We start from the raw sequence: 24,466 nt of genomic DNA, 5'->3' as shown, positions 1-24,466 counted from the left end.
TCCACACAAGTAGCTTAACTCCAGACCTCAACTCTCCATAGCCTCCCTAATCAGAACTCTGCCTATGCCATGCTCTTGGTGAGGCTGCCTCCCTGCCCCCATCTGCCCCAAACCCACCCATCCTTTGAGCTCAGGCTGACTCTCTCCTAGTCTTTCAAAGTTTAGAGCTGATAAGGCCCTTCAGCCCTCTCCAACCCTACACCTCCTTGTATGGCTGGGGAAATTGAGGATCATAGAGCCCAAGGTCACAGTATAGACAGCTGGGCCTAGAGCCCTGGTCTCCAAAATCCAGGCCCAGGCGGAGGCCATCTCTGGCTGTTCCAAGTCTCTGGAGTCAGGGACTGGACCAGCTGATCCTTTGGGCTGAAGATTATGTATCAAAACTTTGAAATGCACCCTTTGTGCATCTGGCTGAAGGTCAAGGCTGCCAAGCTAAGACGGCCTGGGCACATGGGGACTGACTCAGCCTGTCGTCCTGTTACTGTATCTTTTCCTGGGCCAGCCCTCCTATTGGCTGAGGGGCACAAAGACCCCATTGTCATCTGGCCCTTGGTCCCCTGAGTAAAGTGGCCACTGACCAGGGCAAGGCCAAAGGGAGAGGAGGATGAAATTTCATGTCAGCACCCCTCCCCACTTGCACACTCCCACTGGGCAAATTCAGATTTTCCCTCAGCTCTTTGCTATTCACAAAGGACTCTTATTCCCGTAGTCTTACGGAGTGGCACAGTCAGTCTCTCAGGTAGAAAAGTCAGAATTTACTAAGCACATTCGGGGCTTGAGCAGACAGAATGTCCCGCTCTTGGTCACCCTGATGGCCCATGTGGCGCTGAAATGACAATTCCAAACTTAACCCTTGGTCCGAGGCTCTTTCCACTAAACAGCTGCCTCCATCCAGGGTCCAGGGAGAGCTTACAGAGCCATCTCCTTCTTCGTTGAGGTGACAAACCGTTCACGATGTGTTGGCTGCACTTCCTCGCATTGACACAGACCCACCCAAGGAGAAGTGATTGAGTTCCAGTTAGGTTCTGCCCTTAGTAGGACCTGTGCCCTGTGGCCCTGCCTGTAGTCTGTCCTTGAGTGGCCCATCTTTCCTCTCCACCTCGGTTTTCTTTTTCTTTTTAAAAATTTATTCACTTTATTTATTTTATTTTTGCCTGCACTGGGTCTTTGTTGCTGCACACGGGGTTTTCTCTAGCTGAGGTGAGCAGGGGCTACTCTTCGTTGCGGCGCATGAGCTTCTCATTGCAGTGGCTTCTCTTGTTGCAGAGCACGGGCTCTAGGCGCCCAGGCTCAGTAGTTGTGGCTCACAGGCTCTAGAGCACAGGCTCAGAAGTTGTGGCGCACAGGCTTAATTGCCCTGCGGCATGTGGGATCTTCCCGGACCAGGGCTCGAACCCGTGTCTCCTGTATTAGCAGGCGGATTCTTAACCACTGCGCCACCAGGGAAGCCCCCACCTCGGTTTCTTGTCTGTTAAATGAGCGTAATTATCTGACCCTCCTGGGTGCAAAGTCAGTGTAAGATTCAAACGAGTGTGGGTTTCAGAGAGTTAGTTAGCAAGAGCAAAGTCAGAAGTCACAGCGTTGGAGTCAGATCTCTGGGCCTGGATCCTGTAGCAAGTGACTTAACTCTAAAACTGGGGGCATGTTATTTCATCTCCAAGTTCAGTTTTCTCAAGTGTAACGTATTACTCTCCCCTCTATCTTGTGAGGATTAAATGAGATCATATAGGTAACGTGTTTGGCTCACTGTTCATATTCTACACTATCAATAAATGTGAGCCATCGTACCATTAGATCATTAAACATTTCCCAAAGCATGTCCACAAACTATTAGGCCTCAGATAAAAAGGGGGACCCTGGGTTCAAGTGAGTTTTGGAAATGTGGCATCTGCCACCTTCCTCATAGCTATTCCTCAGGCATATGAGAGCCTTAAAGCCTCTGAAAAGTTCTGCAGAAAAGAAACCTGTTTAACTCCATCTAACATTTACACATCTCTCTTTTCATGAACTTCTGAATGCGTCCCACAGAACTCGTGTTCCATGAAAATACCTTTGGGGGAATGCCTATTTGATCCAATGCCCTTGTCCAAAGAAGAAACTAAAGTCCAGGAAGGTGACGCGACTTGTCCTGGGTCACGTGGCCAGTAAATGGCAGATCTGGGACTTGACCCGAGCTAACGAGTTCTTTGGGCTATTGCTCTGTTAAAGCACGCTGAGAAAACACCTTCTGCTGTTGGTGTGGACGAGCACTCTTTAAATGTCAAAGATCTGTATACTGGTTTCATAGCCTTTTATTCTTCCTCTGAGGCTCTGTATCCATGACTGAGGATGCCAGGCTCCCTCTGGCCTGAGCTGTCTCCCCGTAGCCCTGGGTGGAGTTGGAGGAGCTCGACTATGGATTAGTTCTGCCTCCTCCCACCCCTGGCTCTGTAACACTGCAGCTGCTGGTCCTGGTCCAGGGAACACTCCCACACAGGCACCAATTTTCTTTAGAAACCCCACACGCCTGGAAATCTTTTCTGAAGGAGGGGGAAAGCCCAATAACCCAACCCAACAACGTGGCAGCTCTTACATCTTCCCTGACGTGGCCCGCAAACCAAACCTCTCTTCAGTTTTAGCAGCTGTAGACCCAGGAGTAATGACAGCCCTGCCAGCCCAGCGACGTGGCAGCCGGTGCTGTGACTCAGCCGACCTGGGAGGCAGCCTGGAGCCTCCATTGGTCTTTTCCAGGTCCCAGGGCTGGGCAGATAGGAGACATGGAAGAAAGATCTGGATTAACCAGTAGAACCTCTACCCCCATCTCCAACACAAGTCTCTTTTTTCCCCACCATTGCCTGGAAGGCAGGTCTCATCACTCTCTTCTGAGGCTGATCTAACATGGCCCCAATATGTCACCTCTCCCCACTTCTGGCTTCTGTTCTCAGACAGCAACTTCTTGTGATGAATCTTTGAGATTTTCCAAGCCAGTGGTGTTCAAACTGGCTTCTATAGGAGTTTCATGCAGGAGTCTCAAGAGGACGGAAAGGAGGCCACAGGGGCAGGTCTCTAGGTGCCAGTCCATCCGTGCCTTCAACCAGAGCGGAACTACTTTTTTTTTTGGAGTATAGTTGATTTACGATGTTGTGTTAGTGTCAGGTGTACAGCAAAGTGATTCAGTTATGCATATATATATATACATCTGCTCTTTTTTAGATTCTTTTCCCATATAGGCCATTACAGAGTATTGAGCAGAGTTCCCTGTGCTACACAGCAGGTTCTTATTAGTTATCTAGAGCAGAACTACTTTTATCTGTCTGACATATCAGACTTTTGCCTAAGATTTCATTTCATTTCCTAGAGTGGGTTCGCTGCTTAAAAAACAAAATTGAGGGCTTCTCTGGTGGCGCAGTGGTTGAGAGTCCGCCTGCCGATGCAGGGGACGCGGGTTCGTGCCCCGGTCCGGGAAGATCCCACATGCCGCGGAGCGGCTGGGCCCGTGAGCCATGGCCGCTGAGCCTGCGCGTCCGGAGCCTGTGCTCCACAACGGGAGAGGCCACAACAGTGAGAGGCCCACTTATCGCAAAACAAAACAAAAAAAAATGAAATGTACAAATTTATTTTTAGTCCACTGGCTTTATGGGTGAAGAAAAAATGAACAGAGAAAAAGAGGGTAATCTGTCCCAGACACGGAGCATCGCAAACTCACAAACTATACCAGGCCCTGTGGGAAAGGGGAGGTTTCCAAGAGCCACGCATGAGCCCTGGAGGATGTGAGACCCCCCCTCCCCGGAAGCTTGCAGTCCGCTCACCCCAGGTAGGCAGCCATGAGGAAGGGGCTCCATCCACCAGCCGGGTACATCCCTGGAGGAGAAACAAGGGTTACCAGGGAGGTAAATTTATCATCTTCAGGGGCAGGCAGGTGATGGATGTGAGCAGCTCCTCTAAGGATTGTTTGGGCCTTGCGCAACCTGGAGAGAACGTGCCCCACCCAGAGGCTCTCAGATCCCTTCCGCCCTTTTAATTAATTAATTTTTAAAAGTCTTTATTTGTTACAATATTGGTTCTATTTTATGTTTTGGTTTTTTGGCTGCGAGGCATGTGGGATCTTAGTTCCCCGACCAGGGATCGAACTCGCACCCCCCGCATTGGAAGACGAAGTCTTCACCACTGGACCACCAGGGAAGTCTCCCTTCTGCCCTTTTTAAAAATGTTTTGCCCTCCAAACAAAATCCAACTTCAGGAGGAATCTCTCCATTGGCCACCAGTTTGGCACCTTTACTGATAGGGGCTGGTTCACCTTTCTTTAAGAGATGGACCATCCCTCTTCTGTATTTTTCTGGGAGAAGGGCCAACGTCTTACTTTCTGGTTTTGAAAACTTTAAAAGATACATAGCCTCTTGCTTCCTTCTCTCTGCTAATCTGTTCCTCTTCTCCTCCATTTTCTCATTTTTCTTCTTCCGTTTTGCCTGGGCCCCTCCTCTTTCTGTCCTTCCCATCTTTTTGAGAAGAGTAGTGGACCAAGAATCAAGGGGCCTGAGTTCCTCACTCTGTAAATGATTTGGGCAAGTCATCTCCCCTCTCTGGGCAGTTAGCTCGCTTGTGAAATGAGGCTGTCGGGTTAGGTCGTCATTTCCAAACAGCAGGGGATGAGGACCAAGATGAGGGCACTCAGGTTCCCTCCTTAGACCCCCAGAGGCAGCTGTTTGGCTATTTTAATGAGGTTCTGCAGCTAAATAACTCTTGAAAATCGCAAGTCATTTAACTCAAGGCCTTCCAGCCTTTCAGTTCAGTGTTTCCTCTTCTTTTTCTATTTTGGCTCCTGCTTCTCTCCCTCCCTCAGGTCCTCAGGTTTGCAAGTGGAGACTTACGATCCTCCAGGGTGGCAACCCTAAGTCTGTCCCGCTGTCTCTCGAGAGACCAGGCTGTGCGCCTTCACTTGCAACGTGGGAGAAGAAATGGTCTCTTTCCTGAAATCCCAGGGCCGTGAGGAATTGTAGCCAGCCACCCATCTTGGTCAATGGTTGCAACACTGAGATCTCCACCCCCTGCCCTCCCCCACTAAACGGCCCCGCTTCACAGCCTTATCCCAAGTTGGATTATTCTCCTGATTCAGACATTTTTGTGGTGTGAAATCATCTCTGCCCCAGCCAGCTGAAGCCAGGAGGTTGCTACAGCCCACAACAGCTCACCGGCCCTCCCTTCTCCTGCCACGTCCCACACCCTCAGCTCCTTTCCTCCAAGTGCTCAGAATTTCCATCTGATGTCCTTCCAAGGCTAAAAAGAAATTCAGACAGAGTGGCAGGGGCATGTCAGCTCTGGGATTCAGCTCTGGCCTTTCCCTGTAGCTCCTGTGCGGGTCCTGGCACATGGCTGACTCCCAGGTAAAGGTGACTAAAATGAGTTTGTGAAATCAAGACAGAGGGACACAGTCAAAGGGAGACAGGCTCGGACAGAGGAAGAGAGAGACACCGACAGAGTCTGTCATGATCAAGAGAGAGACAGAGGTGAGGAGAGAGGGGAAGAGGCAGACACAGAGAAACAAATGTGGAGAAAATGACTCAAAACTTAGCAATAAGACAAAAGGCTGACTGCATATCCTCTTTTTTTTTTTTTTTTTTAAATAAATGAATGTACTAAGCAAAGAGGTCTTTTATCTTTAAAAAAAATTTTTTTTGGCTGTGCAGCGTGTCTTGTTCCCCAACCAGGGATCGAACCCGCACCCCCTGCAGTGGAAGCACAGAGTGTTAACTACTGGACCACCAGGGAAGTCCCTGCGTATTCTCCTGACATTAGACTGAAGCTTGGGCTAACACACCTGTCCAAAGATCTGCTTCTCTAGGGGATATATTGTTGTTTGACTTGCTGTTTACTATTGATTAGGGGGTTTGGCTCTGAAGTTACATATTAACTCATAGATTTCTGTCCAGTTAAAGAAAGAAGCCCAGAGGTTACAGTTTTAATGCCTTGTAGGACATTAACCAGTTTTGTATATGTCCTAGCAGACTTTTTCCAGCCTTCCTTCAATGCCTTTGTAGACGTGATCTCTCTTTGAACTCTCCTTGAATCAGCTTTACCACCCTGCTTATTCCCTCATTAACAGGTTAAATAAATCATTGACATGTGCCCATTTTTTATTTTTATGCAAGTTGTGTTTTTAACTTTTAAAAAAACTATATTTTTGACAAGAGAAGCAAAGATAGAATGAGGCAGATAAAGAAAGAGTGAGAGTGAGACGCAGAGACAGAGAGAGAAAGGGAAAGAGAGAGAGAGAGAGACACTGGCAGACCGGCAGGAGAAAGCAACATAGAGAAACAGAAAGAGACAAAGACAGAGATGGGAATTCCCTGGCGGTCCAGTGGTTAGGACTCGGTGTTTTCAGTGCCGGAGCCTGGGTTCAATCCCTGGTCGGGGAATTAAGATCCCTCAAGTCATGGTGCAGCCAAAAGGAAAAAAAAAAAAAGAGATAAAGGCAGAGAGACTGAGATCCAGTCAGACCCATACAGAGAGTCAGAGAGAGAGGAAAAAAACAGAGACAGAAACACAGAGACACAGACAGAGATAAAGGCTGAGGGACTCAGACTCAGTCAAACCCATACACAAAATCAGAGAGAGAGAGAAAGAGAGAGAGAGACATAAGGGCTAAAAGCAGAATGTAGTGTTGGCCATGCATCACACAAAACCGTAAATAGTGGTAGCTTCTGGAGAGGGGATGGATTGGAGTGGAAAATGGAGGTGAAAGGGACTTCATGCTCACTTCTTAATACTTCTGTATTGCATTTTTTTATGGACACGTAATCGCCTGTTATTTTATGCTTTTAAAAGAGGGAATCAGACATAGAGGGAAAGGCAAAGAGGGACTGTGAGAGGAAGAAACCACCAAAGAGAGACAGACTAGGCATCAGGAGCAGCACAGCCTGGAGGCTGGCATGGGCTGGGTGTGGTGTTGTTGGAAGTCTAGGCAGGAGGCTGGGAGGGAGCCGGAGAAAGCAGAGGAGAGGCAGACGTGGAGGAGACAGATGGAGCAGGAACAGGCAGGTCCGGGGCAGGTGGAGGGACACACAGGAGCCAGGGCTGGGCCTTCTCCCTCCTTCCGGAACCTGGGCGCCAAGGCCTGAAGGCAGGTGCCTTTCAGAGCTGTGGGGTTAAGGAGATAGAGGACAGGAGAGCCTCCCAGAGATGCTTCTCCAGGGCATGGAATCTGCCCTGAGAGCTGCCAGGCCCACAGGCAACCACCTCTGGTATGTCAGCCTCCTAAGGGGAAGGGGACTGAGTGCTCCTCACGTCCAACCCAATTTAAGAAATGAAGTAACTCGGGCCCAGGCAGGAGGAGAGACTTGTTCAAGGTCACATGGTTAATTTGAATATCATCAGGACGAGGAACTGAGTCTGCAACTCCCTCTTTGATATTCTTTCCACTCTTGCCCCTTCCACGCAGCAACTAGAATGACTCCTTTAAAATGCACATCACTTCATGTCCCTGCCTTGCTTGAAACCCTTGCAGAATTCTCTCCCGCAGTAGCCATTTTCTAGCCAATGAGATGTATGGAGTTTCTGAGAAGGATCCTTTCAGGAATTTGACTCAGCTGGGAAGTCCATGTATTTCTTTTTTAAAAAATCAAATTATTTATATAGATAGGGGCTCTAACCCTCCCCCGAAAATTTGGCCAAGGCCATGTACACCCTAGAGGCAGCTCTGCTTGTGGCTAAATCCAAATATCTTATGTATTGTGTCCTCAATAGACTCTTGACATGGACTCTCCTCCTCAGGTCCTTCAATGATATTGTAATATCTTTTTTTTTTTTTTTTTTAATTTGGCCATGCTGCGCGGCTTGTGGGATCTTAGTTCCGTGATCAGGGATTGAACCCGGGCCCTCAGCAGTGAAACCGAAGAGTCCTAACCACGGGACCTCCAGGGAATTCCCCTCAGATCCTTCAAATGCTCACTCTTGGCAGGCAGAGCAGACTGAGCTGGTCCTCTTCATCCCTTCTCCTTCCCAAGGTGGTGAAGTTCTATCATGTGGTAGACACTCATTTCTGGCGGGATGAAAAAGGACTCCAAAGGACAGAGTTGTTATTTCCAGCAATACTTTGATCTAGCCACTGGAAATCTATCCCTTTGGCCTTTCCTTCCTCCCTTCTTCCTGCTGCCTGGAATGCAGACATAATGGCTGGAGTGCCAGCAGCTATATTGGACCACAAAATGACCTTAAGAATGGAAGCCATTAGCTAAGATAGAAAGAGCCTGGGCCCTGATGACCAAGGAGCTGCCATATCAACCGTGGAATTTTACCTGATAGAGAAATCATTTCTATCTTGTTTAAGGCACTATTACTTTGGGGTTTCCCTTTATACGCAGTCAAACTTAATTCTAATTGATTCACCCTTAATGTTTCCTAATTGCTTTAATCCAAATTCTTTTTCTTGACCCCCAAAGCCCTATGTAATCTGGTCCCAGCTATCAGCCTCCAGCTCAAACTACTCACTCCCTTACTTTATACTCATTACCTGCACTGGTCTTCTCTCTGTGAAGCAGATCCTTGTTCTACCTTAGGGACCTGGCACTTGCTGTTCCCATCTGGAATGTTCTAACTCCAGGAATTCACAGACATGCTACCCTCCAGCCATCTGATCTCAGCTCAACTAATTCTTGAGAGAAGCCTTCACTAACGACCTAATCTCAAAAAGATTCATGACCTACCCCCTAATCTCCAGTCACTTTGTCATACCACCCTGGGGGGATTTTCTTTATAGCACGTATCAGAAGATAAATTTACCTAGTGTGTTTATTCGTGGGGTTCTCTATCTCCCTCTCCCCAGAATCGAAGTGTCCCTTGAGCAGGGACCTTGTATGTCTTGATCACCAGTACAGCCCTGTGGCCTCACCCAATGCTTACATTTGCTCGACAGTGATGATTTTTCCATTTTCAAGAACTCCTCATATGAATGTTATGTTTATTTTATCACAGTTTTTAAAAACTCAGTCTTACTAGGTGCAAAGATTAGAAGGCTTAAGGAATAATGATATAATTATTTTTAAGAAATTAACTCTAATGAATGTTAAGGTTAACTGGAATTTGATTTGGGTTTTTTAGTGTATTTTAAAAATTGAAGTATATGCTGTGTTAGTTTCAAGTGTACAGCAAAGTGATTCAGATATATATATATATATATATATATATATATATACTTTTTCAGAGTCTTTTCCATTATAAGTTATTAAAAGATATTGAGTATAGTTCCCTGTGTTATACAGTAGGTCCTTGTTGTTTACCTATTTTACATATAGTAGTGTGTATAATAGTTTGTTAATCCTAAACTCCTAATTTATCACTTCTCCCCCCACCTCCCCTGACCTGATTTTTTTTTTTAATAAATTTACTTATTTTATTTATTTATTTTAGGCTGCATTATGTCTTCATTGCTGGGCGCGGCCTTTCTCTAGTTGCAGAGAGCGGGGGCTACTTTTCGTTGCAGTACTCAGGCTTCTCATTGCGGTGGCTTCTCTTGTTGCAGAGCACAGGCTCTAGGCGCAGGCTTCAGTAGTTGTGGCTCACAGGCTCAGTAGTTGTGGCTCGTGGGATCTAGAGCCCAGGCTCAGTAGTTGTGGTGCACGGGATTAGTTGCTCCGCGGCATGTGGGATCTTCCCTGACCAGGGCTCGAACCCGTGTCCCCTGCATTGGCAGGCGGATTCTTAACCACTGTGCCACCAGGGAAGCCCCTGATTTGGTTTTTAACTACTGGCAAAGTCACACAATGTAATCTTTTCTAAAGACTCTACATTATTTTTTTGAATATATATTTTCCCCTTTATTCACAATAAAAATGATTTCACAGAAAAATGAATTCACCATATGCCAGGCATGTGCTGTGAGCAATAAAGGCATGAATCAGACACGAATTGTGCTCATAGGTGGCTGATGGCTTTGGGAGTGAAAAAGCACCACGTACACATAGCTGAGAGACACTATAGTCAGCAGCCCACAGAAATCTTGAAAACAGTATGCTAAGTGACAGAAGCAGTCACAAAAGGCCATACATATATTGCATGATACCATTTATATAAAATGTCCAGAATAGGCAAATCTATAGAGACAGAAAGATGGTTAATAGTTACCCAGAGCTGGGGATGGGGTTTGGCGGTAGGGGGGCTCCTAGGGAGAATGGATGCTAATGAGGTTTCTTTTGGGCATGATGAAAAGATTCTAAAATTGATTGTGGTGATCAGCACAACTGCCCAACTCTGTGGATATACTACAAACCATTGAATTATACACCTTAAATAGGTGAATTGCACAGTGTATTAGTTACTAGGGCTGCCATAACAAAGTACCACATACTGGGTGACTTTAACAACAGAAATTTGTTTTCTCACAATTGTGGAGGCTAGATGTCTGAGATGAAGGTGTCATCAGGGTTGGTTTCTTCCAAGGCCTCTCCTCTTGGATTGTAAATAGCTGTCTTCTCCCTGTCTTTACATGGTCTTCCCTCGGTGTGTGTCTGTGTCCAAATTTCCTCTTCTTATAAGGACACCAGTCATATGGGACTAGGGCCCACCCTATTGACCTCATTTTAACTTAAGCACGTATTTAAAGGCCCTATCTCCAAATAAGAGCACATTCTGAGGTACTGGAGAGAGAGAGAGAGAGAGGGAAGGAAGGAGGGAGGGAGGGAGGAGTTCACCTAGAGCAGAAACACACATGCTGGGGGATTTAGGAGGAGAACTTGCTGTTGCAGGGATCCAGGGAATGACAGTGAGGATGGACATATCAAGGCACTTTTGAGGGCTACCTCTCGGGTAGCATGAAGAGTCTCTTGAACACAAATCTGGTGTCACTCCCCTGCCTAAACACTTCATTCCCCGCAGAATATACCCTTCAAGCTCCTTAAGGCAGCTTGAGTTCCTGCATAGCCTGGCCCCTGCCTACCCTCCAGCCTCATCCCTCAACACCTCCCATCCCTTGCCCAACACCCCCCCCCCCACCGACACACACACATTCTAATAAACTGACCCACTTGTAATTGCTCTATGACACCAGGATCTCTTGAACCTGCAGCTACCTTTGTGTATCCTATTTTCCCTGCATAGGAAAATTTCCCTATGGACTTGCTCATCCCTACCATCCTTCAGTGCTCAGCCTAGACATCACTTCCTTTGGAAAGCTTCTCTGATTCCCAAAGACTGGGTTAGGTACCTTCCCTACAGGCTCTGTAAGTGTTTACTCATCTCTCCTCCGCACTATACTATGAGTTTCATGCCGGGGGGAAGGGGGTGGAGGGGCGTGTGGAAATGATACCTTGTTCTCCATTGTGTTCCTAGCTTTGCAGAGTGCCAGGCCCAGAGGAAGGGCTCAATCGCTCATTTGAGTAAATGAGATTATACCTAGTGGTGGAAGGCCAAGAAAAGGCAGGAGGGCTCCCTACTTTTAGAATGGTCTCTTTTATCTCTCCCACCCTGGAATCATACAGCTTTCTGGCTCCCCCATCCTTGGAGAGATCTTCTCTGAGGTCCTCGCTTAGCCCTCAGGCCATGGCGGCGGTGAGCCAGGGCCAGGTGGGGCTTGCACTGAATACAGGCAGGGGATCCTCCACCTCTTTTAAGTCCTTCTCTGGTTTCCAGCCCAGGGTTTCAGCCCCAAGACCGGGCAGCATCCACCTTCCCTCAGTGGCTCAGCTGATCAGGGAATAAGAAAGAAGGCCCTGTGCTCCCCGGAAGAGTAGTCAAGGGAACAGGTTTGGGGTGAGGGGAGCAGGCAGTGGAAGGCCCAGGGGAGCACAGATCCATTTCAGGGGCTCTCAGCGTCCTTCACCCAGTGACCTCCCAGGGCCTCTCCTCTCTTTCCAATGAAAAATATCATTTCCCTAATGTTTCTCAGCAACTCTCAGAGGTCCAGAGGAAAGGCAGCCAGTGGGGAGCCAGGAGAGAGGGGAGGCTTTCTCCTAAAATACAAGGAGGCAGTGTGTCCTCCTGAGCGGGGTTTCTCAGATTCAGTCATTGGGCACTACCTTCACTATCTTTGCCGTGTCCTCCTAACACCTATCATCTTATTTCAGCTTATTTTTTAAAACCAAAATAAGTGAAAAACTGTCTCACTAACTGTGCCTGAGATGCACTCTCCGCCCCTCCCCCTCTGCACAGAGGTTGGTCTTTTTTTTTTTTTAAACAATAGACTTTAATTTATTTACTTATTTTGGGGTTTTTTTTGTCTTTTAAAAAATGTTTTAATTTTTTAAACATCTTTATTGGAGTATAATTGCTTTACATTGTTGTGTTAGTTTCTGCTTTACAACAAAGTGAATCAGCTATATGTATACATATATCCCTATATCCCCTCCTTCTTGCATCTCCCTCCCACCCTCCCTATCCCACCCCTCTAAGTGGTCACACAGCACCGAGCTGATCTCCGTGTGCTATGCGGCTGCTTCCCACTAGCTATTGGTTTTACATTTGGTAGTGTATATAAGTCCATGCCAGTCTCTCACAACGTCCCAGCTTACCCTTCCCCCTCCCCGTGTCCTCAAGTCCATTCTCTAGTAGGTCTGCGTCTTTATTCCTGTCCTGCCCCTAGGTTCTTCAGAACCTTTTTTTTAGATTCCAGACACATGTGTTAGCATACGGTATTCGTTTTTCTCTTTCTGACTTCCTTCACTCTGTATGACAGACTCTAGGTCCATCCACAGAGGTTGGTCTTAAACCCACCTCAGTGGGTGCCCATGGCCTGTTTCCATTTGGGATGGGCCAGTGCGGAGCACAGTAGGAGACTGGGAAGAGGAGAAAGAAGAGCGAGGTTGGCTGGCTCGTATCAGTTCGCCCAGCTCCTGCCCTGGGGTTTTACAGCAGACTGACTGTGTCCCTCTGCCCAGAGGCCCAGCTCCCATCCAAGGCCCCCCTCTTGTTCCTGTAACCACCTCTCCCCTTTTGCCCCTCAGGTCCCGTGCTGTTGCTGGCCCCGGGGACCTGTGCCATCCCTGTGGTTGACCTGCCTGGACCCACATTTTTGAAAGTGCCGTCTGTTTCCTGCCAGGAACCTGACTGATAAACTTGTCATAAATAGAAAGTAATTGACACAGTGCTAATAAAATGATGGTATTAAATTGTAACTCAGTGTAAAAGAGAACGAGGGGAAATTTCTATTTTTTTTAAATTTTTTGTATTGGAGTATAGTTGCTTTACAGTGTTGTGTTAGTTTCTACTGTACAGCATAGTGAATCAGTTATACGTATACATATATCCACTCTCTTGGATTTCCTTCCCATTTAGGTCACCACAGAGCAGTGAGTAGAGTTCCCTGTGCTATACAGTAGGTTCTCATTAGTTTTTGTTTTTTTTTTTTTTCGGTATGCGGGCCTCTCACTGTTGTGGCCTCTCCTGTTGCGGAGCACAGGCTCCACACGCGCAGGCTCAGCGGCCATGGCTCACGGGCCCAGCCGCTCTGCGGCATGTGGGATATTCCCGGACTGGGGACGAACCCGTGTCCCCTGCATCGGCAGGCGGACTCTCAACCACTGCGCCACCAGGGAAGCCCTCATTAGTTATCTATTTTATATACAGTAGTGTATGTATGTCAATTCAAATCTCCCAGTTCATCCCACCCACCTCCTCCCTTGGTAACCATAAGTTTATTTTCTAATCTGTGACTCTATTTCTGCTTTGCAAATAAGTTCATCTGAGCCATTTTTCTAGATTCCACATATAACTGATATTATATGCTATTTGTCTTTCTCTTCCTGACTTACTTCGCTCTGTATGACAATCTCTAGGTCCAGGAAATTTTTATATAATGCTATAAAATGATCTCCAGGACATATTAGCTAAAAAATAAATAAGCAACTACAAAAACACAAGGTGCCAAACAGTGTTTAGAGTAAAAGGGAGAGACAAACAAAAATCTGATAGGTGTTTGCTTATATTTTCAAAGAGAAACAAAAGACAGACCAAAAATTAATAGAAGTGTTTACCTTAGGGAAAGAGAAAAAGATTATTGATAAAAGCTAGCTTTCTGAATATACCTTGTTATATAATTCTAACTTTGGAACTATTAAACGTTTTACATAATTTAAAATGCTAAATTATATCAAAGGGATAAAGTAAATTCTAAAAACAAAAGCATACAGGAGCAAAAGAGCCTCATTGTATATCACGTTGGTAGCATAACCATCCTGAGAACCATTATTTCAAGTAAATTTAATAGTATTTTGGCTGTTCATCCTTAAGGAGATATATACTTAGGAAAAAAAGTATATTCCATAGACTTATTTTTAGTATTAATGTTAGAATCTGGATACGATAGGATAAAGAAATAAATTATAGGGCTTCCCTGGTGGCGCAGTGGTTGAGAATCCGCCTGCCGATGCAGGGGACATGGGTTCGTGCCCTGGTCCGGGAAGATCCCACATGCTGCGGAGCAACTAAGCCCGTGAGCCATGGCCGCTAGGCCTGCGTGTCCGGAGCCTGTGCTCCGCAACGGGAGAGGCCACAACAGTGAGAGGCCCGCATACCGAAAAAAAAAAAAAAAAAAAAAAAAAAAAAAAAAAGAAAAAGAAATAAATTATATAGGTGGTAGAGGAAATAACTTGTACTGATATCATTAGCAACCAACATTTAGAGCCTAAGAGATACATTTTAAAAATGAAACAATTAAACAAAATGCTTACTGGGAATTTAAAGTCCTGAGTTCGTCATTTTCTTTCCTTGCCTCTGGCAGCACCCTTAGAAGCAACCAACCAGCTGCATCACCCTCCTTAATTTCACTAAGATGTTCTATGATGGAGAATATTTGGTCACTTAGGGCCTTGGCTTCTATAGGTACTTGGTTATGGGAATCTTTAGCTAATAGTGTGAGTAACAGTTGTACCACCACCTGCCATAGACTGCAAGTGTCCCTTTTAGCCCTGAAAACAAGGTCATTAGTGCCTTTAAACCTAGTCAGACTAGAGAACCAATTTGGAAAACTCATCTTAAGATTCTGTTTCTCAGGAACCACTTTCAGTATCAATCTGAATCTTCATCTACCAGTTTACAGGGATAGAGGAACATATTCAGAAACACTGCAAGAATCCAACCAGCCAAATCCAGAATGTGAGAAATTCTGCAGGACAAATAAGATTGTTTGTTCAATAAATGGTGTGAAAAAAGGTGGGGCATGGGGAGGAACTCCAATAAATTGAATGGGACATAAAAGTAGTGTACGGTATGAGTTTCTTTGTATCTTGATTCAAATCAGCCAAATAGAAATATTTTTGAGATAATTTGGAAAATTTGAACGCAGACTGGGTATTGGATGACACTAAAGAATTACTTTTAATTGTGTTAGGTGAGATGATGGAATTGTGGCTCCACTGAAAAGAAAGTTCTTATCTGTTAGCTTTACATACTGAAATATTTATGAGTGTGATGATATAATGTATAAGATTTGTTTTGAAATACTTCTGCAAAAAAGTGTGTGATGGTGCTGGGTGTGTAAACAAGCTTGATAAAATCTTGAGAGTAATTAGAGCTGGGTGCTGGTACATAGGAGGTTAATAATATTATTCTCTTTGCTTTGAATTATGCTTGAAAATTTCTACAAAACATTTAGATAACAATATTAAACTAAATTACTTCTGTTTCTTGTGAAGGCTCTGAGCCTAACATGTCCACTGTTGTTAAAAAAAAAGAAAGATTAGCAAGTGAGGGGTGTTAGCAATTTAATAGCTTCAAACCAAGACTTTCTCCTCCATGTGATCAGAAGGCTTGGAAAAATATTTAAAAACAAATAATATACTGAATCTGTGGATTCAGTGTAATTTCATGCGAAAAATAATCTTCAGAACAAAAAGTGGTCAGCGTCCCATTTTGAGAGGCTCCAGTATTATAAAGTGAGCCCAGGACTGGGGGCAGGAGGCCTGGGATCAAATTATCACTCAGTACTGTCTCATGGGAAGTCCCCTCACCTTGGTTTCTTCCTCTGTAAAATGGGAGAAATCAGGCTAAAACATCTCTAGGATCCCTCCAATTGTGTCAAGCTGTGATTCAGTAAATGACCAATGTGTCTAACAACTCATTCAGTCATACAACAATCAATTTATTCAACACCTACTATTGACGGTGCTAGATGCTGGGATATGCCTGCACACAGAGCTTAGGGTCTAGCTGTAATCTGCCGTTTCCAAGAAAATGTTAGTTATTCTGAAAAATAGACACTGGTGTAGTGGTACATTTTGGAAGGGGTATGAGGAGTTTTCTCCCAGATCTCCTGCCTACTCAAATCCTGACTTTTCTTCCCCAGACCACCTGCATTTCAGAATAGCTGTTGCTTCCTTGGGACCAGGGGATGCAATGCCCTGAGTAGCTAGGCAAGGGGGGCATTCTTATCCTGAAGCAGGGGGTAGACTCTTCCTACACCACACAGGTACTGAGAGTGGGAGGAGGGATGGTCCATAGGAAAACTCAGGTGCTGTAACTGGAGAAAGGGTAGGTGGATGCTGAAGGACAAAAGGTACCAGCCCACTGCCTCTCTTATCTCACTGCAAGTGCTAGAATAAATATACCACACTTCCCCATTCATCTATGGGGAGATAACATAAAGAAATGTCACTATACTACTTTTTAAAAAAAATTTATTTATTTATTTATTTATTTAGGCTGCATTGGGTCTTTGTTGCTGTGCGTGGGCTTTCTCTCATTGTGATGAGCGGGGGCTACTCTTTGTTGCAGTGTGCGGGCTTCTCATTGCAGTGGCTTCTCTTGTTGTGGAGCACGGGCTCTAGGCATGCAGGCTTCAATAGTTGCAGTGCACGGGCTCAGTTGTGTGGTTCGCGGGCTTAGTTGCTCTGTGGCATGTGGGAACTTCCCAGACCAGGGATCGAACCCATGTCCCTTGCAATGGCAGGCAGATTCTTAATCCCTGTGCCACCAGGGAGGTCCCACTATACTACTTCTTAACTAACCCCATCAATAGGAAGTGTCCAAAGAATTGTTTTAATGTCTCTATCTCAGTTTTCTCCTCTGTGGAATAGGGATAATGGTATCTATGCCTATAAAGCAATGAAGAAGATCCAGGCAGACACTTCATGTAAATGGCTTAGCACATTAAAAAAAAAAAAAAAAAAAAAAGCTTAATAAATGGCAGATCTTTCAACATTAAATGCAACAACATTCGCATTATAGGGGCCCCAGAAGGAGAAGAGAGAGAGAAAGGACCCAAGAAAATATTTGAAGAGGTTATAGTCGAAAACTTCCCTAACATGGGAAAGGAAATAGCCACCCAAGTCCAGGAAGCACAGAGAGTCCCAGGCAGAATAAACCAAAGGAGAAACACGCTGAGACACATAGTAATCGAATTGATGAAAATTAAAGACAAAGAAAAATTATTGAAAGGAACAAGGGAAAAACAACAAATGACATACAAGGGAACTCCCATAAGGTTAACAGCTGATTTCTCAGCAGAAACTCTACAAGCCAGAAGGGAGTGGCATGACATACTTAAAGTGATGAAAGGGAAGAACCTACAACCAACTTACTCTACCCAGCAAGGATCTCATTCAGATTCGGTGGAGAAATCAAAAGCTTTACAGACAAGCAAAAGCTAAGAGAATTCAGCACCACCAAACCAGCTCTACAACAAATGCTAAAGGAACTTCTCTAAGTGGGAAACACAGGAGAAGAAAAGGACCTACAAAGTCAAACCCATAACAATTAAGAAAATGGTAATAAGAACATGCATATTGATAATTACCTTAAACGTGAAGGGATTAAATGCTCCAACCAAAAGACACAGGCTTGCTGAATGGATACAAAAACAAGACCCATATATATGCTGTCTACAAGAGACCCTCTTCAGACCTCTTGACACATACAGACTGAAAGTGAGGGGATGGAAAAAGATATTTCATGCAAATGGAAATCAAAAGAAAACTGGAGTAGCAATTCTCATATCAGACAAAATAGACTTCAAAATAAAGACTATTACAAGAGACAAAGAAGGATGCTACATAATGATCAAGGGATCAATCCAAGAAGAAAATATAACAATTGTAAATATGCACCCAACATAGGAGCACCTCAGTACATAAGGCAAATGCTAACAGCCATAAACGGGGAAATGGACAGTAACACAATCACAGTCAGGGACTTTAACACCCCACTTTCACCAATGGACAGATCATCCAAAATGAAAATAAATAAGGAAACACAAGCTTTAAATGACACATTAAACAAGATGGACTTAATTGATATTTACAGGACATTCCATCCAAAAACAATAGAATACACTTTCTTCTCAAGTGTACACAGAACATTCTCCAGGATAGATCACGTCTTGGGTCACAAATCAAGCCTCAGTAAATTTAAGAAAATTGAAATCATATCAAGCATCTTTTCCAACCACAATGCTATGAGATTAGAAATCAATTACAGGGAAAAAAACGTAAAAAACACAAACACATGGAGGCTAAACAATACGTTACTAAATAACTAAGAGATCACTGAAGAAATCAGAGGAAATAAAAAAATACCTAGACAGTTTATGAAAATTCATTCAGCTTGTAATATTCATTGTAGACTTGTAATATGGGTACATTACTGTGTCTATATACCAAGGGTTTTTTTTAACTTGATTAAAATAATTACTTTCGGGCTTCCCTGGTGGCGCGGTGGTTGAGAGTCCGCCTGCTGATGCAGGGGACACGGGTTCGTGCCCCGGTCCGGGAGGATCCCATATGCCGCGGAGCGGCTGGGCCTGTGAGCCATGGCTGCTGAGCCTGCGCGTCTGGAGCCTGTGCTCCGCAACGGGAGAGGCCACAACAGTGAGAGGCCCGTGTAACGCAAACAAACAAACAAACAAACAAAAAACCGTGATGCCCTAATCAGAAAAAAAAAATAATAATTACTTTCAAGTTGAAAAAAAAACCAAAAACAAACCTAGAGACAAAGTACAACAAAAACACGATGATCCAAAACCTATGGGATGCAGCAAAAGCATTTCTAAGAGGGAATTTTGTAGCAATACAAGCCTACCTCAAGAAACAGAAACCTCTCAAATAAACAAGTTAACCTTACACCTAAAGGAACTAGAAAAAGAAGGACAAACAAAACCCAAAGTTAGTAGAAGGAGAGAAATCATAAAGATCAGAGCAGAAATAAATGAAATAGAAACAAAGAAGACAATAGCAAAGATCAATAAAACTAAAAGTTGGTTCTTTGAGAAGTTAAACAAAATTGATAAACCTTTAGCCAGACTCATCAAGAAAAAGAGGGAGAGGACTCAAATCAATAAAATTAGAAATGAAAAAGGAGAAGTTACAACGGACACTGAAGAAATACAAAGCATCCTAAGAGACTACTACAAGCAACTCTATGCCAATAAAATGGACAACCTGGAAGAAATGGACAAATTCTTAGAAAGGTGTAACCTACCAAGACTGAACCAGGAAGAAATAGAAAATATGAACAGACCAATCACAAGTAATGAAATTGAAACTGTGATTAAAAATCTTTCAACAAACAAAAGTCCAGGACCAGATGGCTTCACAGGTGAATTCTATTAAACATTTAGAGGGCTTCCCTGGTGGCACAGTGGTTAAGAATCCACCTGCCAATGCAGGGGACATGGGTTCGAGCCCTAGTCCAGGAAGATCCCACATGCTGTGGAGCAACTAAGCCTGTGTGCCACAACTACTGAGCCTGTGCTCTAGAGCCCACAAGCCACAACTACTGAAGCCCACGGGCCTAGAGCCTGTGCTTTGCAAAAAGATAAGCCACCACAGTGAGAAGCCTGCGCACTGCAATGAAGAGTAATCCCCGCTCGCTGCAACTAGAGAAAGCCCACGTGCAGCAATGAAGACCCCATGCAGCCAAAAATAAAATAAATAAATTTATTTTTTTAAAAAAACACATTTAGCGAAGAGCTAACACCCATCCTTCTCAAACTCTTCCAAAAATTTGCAGAGGAAAGAACACTCTCAAACTCATTCTGTGAGGCCACCGTCACCCTGATACCAAAACCAGACAAAGATACTACAAAAAAATTACAGACCAATATCACTGATGAATATAGATGCAAAAATCCTCAACAAAATACTAGCAAACAGAATCCAACAACACATTAAAAGGATCATATACTATGATCAAGTGGGATTTATCCCAGGGATGCAAGGATTCTTCAGTATACACAAATCAATCAATGTGATACACCATATTAAAAAACTGAAGAATAAAAACCATATGAGCATCTCAATAGATGCAGAAAAAGCTTTTGACAAAATTCAACACCAATTTATGATAAAAACTCTCCAGAAAGTGGGCACAGAGGGAACCTACCTCAACATAATAAAGGCCACATGCGACAAACCCACAGCAAACATCATTCTCAATGGTGAAAAACTGAAAGCATTTCCTCTAAGATCAGGAACAAGACAAGGATGTCCACTCTTGCCACTATTATTTAACATAGTTTAGGAAGTCCTAGTCACGGCAATCAGAGAAGAAAAAGAAATAAAAGGAATACAAATTGGAAAAGAAGAAGCAAAACTGTCACTGTTTGCAGGTGACATGATACTATACATAGAGAATCCTGAAGATGCCACCAGAAAACTCCTAGAGCTAGTCAATGAATTTGGTAAAGTTGCAGGATACAAAATTAATGCACAGAAATCTCTTGCATTCCTATACACTAACAACAAAAGATCAGAAAGAGAAATTAAGGAAACAATCTCATTCACCGTTGCAACAAAAAAAATAAAATATGTAGGAATAAACCTACCTAAGGAGGTAAAAGACCTGTACTCAGAAAACTATAAGACACTGATGAAAGAAATCAAAGATGACACAAACAGATGGAGAGATATACCATGTTCTTGAATTGGAAGAATCAATATTGTGAAAGCGACTATACTACCCAAAGCAATCTACAGATTCAATGCAATCCCTATCAAATTACCAGTGGCATTTTTTACAGAACTAGAACAAAAAAATCTTAAAATTTGTATGGAAACACAAAAGAACCCAAAAAGCCAAAGCAGTCTTGAGGGAAAAAAAATGGAGCTGGAGGAATCAGACTCCCTGACTTCAGACTGTACTATAAAGCTACAGTAATCAAGACAATATGGTACTGGCACAAAAACAGAAATGTAGATTAATGGAACAGGATAGAAAGCCCAGAGCTAAACCCACATGCCTATGGTCAACTAATCTATGACAAAGGAGGCAAGGGTATACAGTGGAGAAAAGATAGTCTCTTCAGGGCTTCCCTGGTGGCGCAGTGGTTGGGGGTCCGCCTGCTGATGCGGGGGGTGCGGGCTCGTGCCCCGGTCTGGGGGGGTCCTGTGTGCCGCAGAGTGTCTGGGCCCGTGAGCCGTGGCTGCTGGGCCTGCGCGTCCGGAGCCTGTGTTCCATGGCGGGAGAGGCCACAGCAGTGAGAGGCCCGCGTACTGCAAAAGAAAAAAAAAAAAGATAGTCTCTTCAATAAGTGGTGCTGGGAAAACTGGATAGCTACGTGTAAAAGAATCAGATTAGATCACTCCCTAATACCATACACAAATATAAACTCAAAATGGATTAGAGACCTAAATGTAAGACTGGATACTATAAAACTCTTAGAGGAAAACATGGGAAGAACATTCTTTGACATAAATCACAGCAAGATCATTATTGATCCACCTCCTAGAGTAATGGAAGTAAAAACAAAAGTAAAGAAATGGGACCTAATGAAACTTAAAAGCTTTTGCAAAGCAAAGGAAACTACAAACAAGAGGAAAAGACAACCCTCAGAATGGGAGAAAATATTTGCAAACGAATCAGTGGACAAAGGATTAATCTCCAAAATTTACAAGCAGCCCATGAAGCTCAATATCAAAAAAACAAACAACCCAATCAAAAAATGGGCAGAAGACCTAAATAGACATTTTTCAAAGAAGACATACAGATGGCCAAGAAGCACATGAAAAGCTGCTCAACATCACTAATTATTAGAGAAATGCAAATCAAAACTACAATGAGAGGGCTTCCCTTGTGGCGCAGTGGTGGGAGTCCACCTGCTGATGCAGGGGACGCAGGTTCGTGCCCCGGTCTGGGAAGATCCCACATGCCGCAGAGCGGCTAGGCCTGTGAGCCATGGCCTCTGAGCCTGCACGTCCAGAGCCTGTGCTCCACAACAGTAGAGGTCACAGCAGTGAGAGGCCCACGTACTGCAAAAAAAAAAAAACTACAATGAGGTATCACCTCACACCAGTTAGAATGGGCATGATTAGAAAATCTACAAACAACAAATGCTGGAGAGGGTGTGGAGAAAAGGGAACGCTCTTGCACTGTTGGTGGGAATGTAAATTGATACAGCCACTATGGAGAACAGTATGGTGGTTCATCAAAAAACTAAAAATAGAACTATCATACAATCCAAGAATCCCACTACTGGGCATATACCCTGAGAAAACCATAATTCAGTAAGAGTCATGTACCACAATGTTTATTGCAGCTCTATTTACGATAGCCAGGTCATGGAAGCAACCTAAGTGTCCATCGACAAGTGAATGGATAAAGAAGATGTGGTACATGTATACATTGGAATATTACTCAGCCATAAAAAGGAACGAAATTGGGTCATTTGTAGAGACGTGGATGGATCTAGAGACTGTCATACAAAGTGAAGTCAGAACGAGAAAAACAAATACTGTATATTAACGCATATATGGGGAACCTAGAAAAATGGTACAGATGAACTGGTTTGCAAGGCAGAAATAGAGACACAGATGTAGAGAACAAACATATGGACACCAAGGTGGGAAAGCCACGGGGGGTGGGTATGTGTGTGATGAATTGGGAGATTGGGATTGACATGTATACACTGATGTGTATAAAATGGATGAGTAATAAGAACCTGCTGTATAAAAAAATAAAGTAAAATTCAAAAAAAAAGTTTTAATTCTGGAAAAAAAAATGGCAGGTCTTTCACTACTTCTTGTCTACTTAGTCCATTCACGAGACCCAGAAAGCAACTCCCTAGCTTGCCCAGGCTTCCTGAAGTGTAACCTTCTTCTTGATTATCTGTGACCCTTGCTCTCAGGCACCCATAGGACCCAGCAAACCCAACCTCGGCCCTAGTCATTCAATTTATGGCCCCTGAGTCATTCTCTATGTTGAATGGCCCAAGCAGGTATGCTTGGAACTCTCAGGAAGCCAATCAAATTCCTGTTTATGAGTGTTCATTGGAACACTAATGACCATAAAAAACAGCCGAGAGGCTAGGATAGACCTGACCCATTTTTTTTTCCAGAAGATTTTCCCAAATTCCTTTGGCAGACACACCCAGTCCTTCTCCCTATTAATACTAACCCCAGGCCATCCTATTTGCCTTGTTTTAACCTGCCTAGTCTCATCTCCAGAATAGATTATTTTACCCTTGGTTTTAAAGAAGCACTTCCTAGGACCTCCCTAACAATCCTAAACCCCTTAAAATTTAACATCCAGTGGATTGCCATCTCCCACATGGTCAAGGCCAGAATTCTCAGCTCACCTTCAAGATTCTCCAACATCTGACCTCAAAGTGTACCATGATCTTTTATACAACTTCTACTTACTTCATTCTTGAGTGATTATTCTTTATAAGAGTGCTCACCCACCTTGGTTTTTCCCAAGTTCGACAAATACTTGTTGGACTTTAGACAAGACCTTTCCCTATCTGTATAATTTGGTAGAAATTTCAGATGCCTCGAGGCAGAGGTTAAGATTTGGTTAAATAGCCCAGTTTAACACAAGAGAGTGGGTTGGAGCCTTAGTGAACTGGACAGTATCTGGCCTGCATAAAGACATTCAAATTTAAAATGCTTATGAAGGAAGTGGTAGCCAGACAGAAAACACCTATCGGCCTGCGACCTTCAGAAAATCTTTGCTATCAATTCTTTAATAATACAACCCCCGGGCTTCCCTGGTGGCGCAGTGGTTGAGAGTCCGCCTGCCGATGCAGGGGACATGGGTTCGTGCCCCGGTCCGGGAGGATCCCACATGCCGCAGAGCGGCTGGACCCATGAGCCATGGCCGCTGGGCCTGCGCGTCCGGAGCCTGTGCTCCACAGAGGGAGAGGCCACAGCAGTGAGAGGCCCGCGTACCACCAAAAAAATAAATAAATAAAATAATAATAATAATACAACCCCAATTCCAAATGAAATTGTACACACACTTTCAATCTATTAATAAATAATAGTAATATCTTATCAATATAAGTTTATTTTCTGATTTTAAACATCGTTTTGGGAATTCCCTGGCAGGCCAGTGGTTAGGACTATGGGCTTTCACTGCCGAGGGCCCAGGTTCAATCCCTGGTTTGGGGGCTAAGATCCTGCAAGCTGCTTGGCGTGGCCAAAATAAATAAATAAATAAATAAACATTGTTTCATGTGTTTGTTAAAACCAGTCAATGAGAAGAGTAGGCATTGATGATCACAAAAACTTGAACCTGAAACTGGAGTTTGGATGACAATTGCAGACTTGAATCAGCCTCAGCAGCCAATCCATTG

General features: G+C 44.1%; 1 protein-coding gene across 5 annotated transcripts in view; it reads left to right on the top strand.

The window, feature by feature from the left end:
* SLC36A1 (solute carrier family 36 member 1) overlaps nt 1-24,466 on the top strand; it is a 302,007-nt gene that overhangs the window by 250,626 nt on the left and 26,915 nt on the right. Inside the window, exon 13 of one of the 5 annotated variants that reach the window (XR_010840297.1) lies at nt 12,909-14,290. The exons of 3 other annotated variants lie outside the window; for them this stretch is intronic. Coding sequence is in view for 1 of the 2 variants with exons in the window: in XM_067032032.1 (XP_066888133.1) it covers nt 12,909-13,015 (107 nt within the window). In the remaining variant the exon portion in view is untranslated. Of the gene's footprint in view, nt 1-12,908; nt 14,291-24,466 lie in introns of those variants that run through there. One more of the 5 variants, XM_067032032.1, reaches the window with a different exon arrangement.

This window comes from Kogia breviceps, chromosome 4, assembly GCF_026419965.1.
Source record: "Kogia breviceps isolate mKogBre1 chromosome 4, mKogBre1 haplotype 1, whole genome shotgun sequence".
NCBI classification, from domain to species: Eukaryota; Metazoa; Chordata; class Mammalia; order Artiodactyla; family Physeteridae; genus Kogia; species Kogia breviceps.
This window is presented reverse-complemented; position numbering and strand designations above follow the sequence as displayed.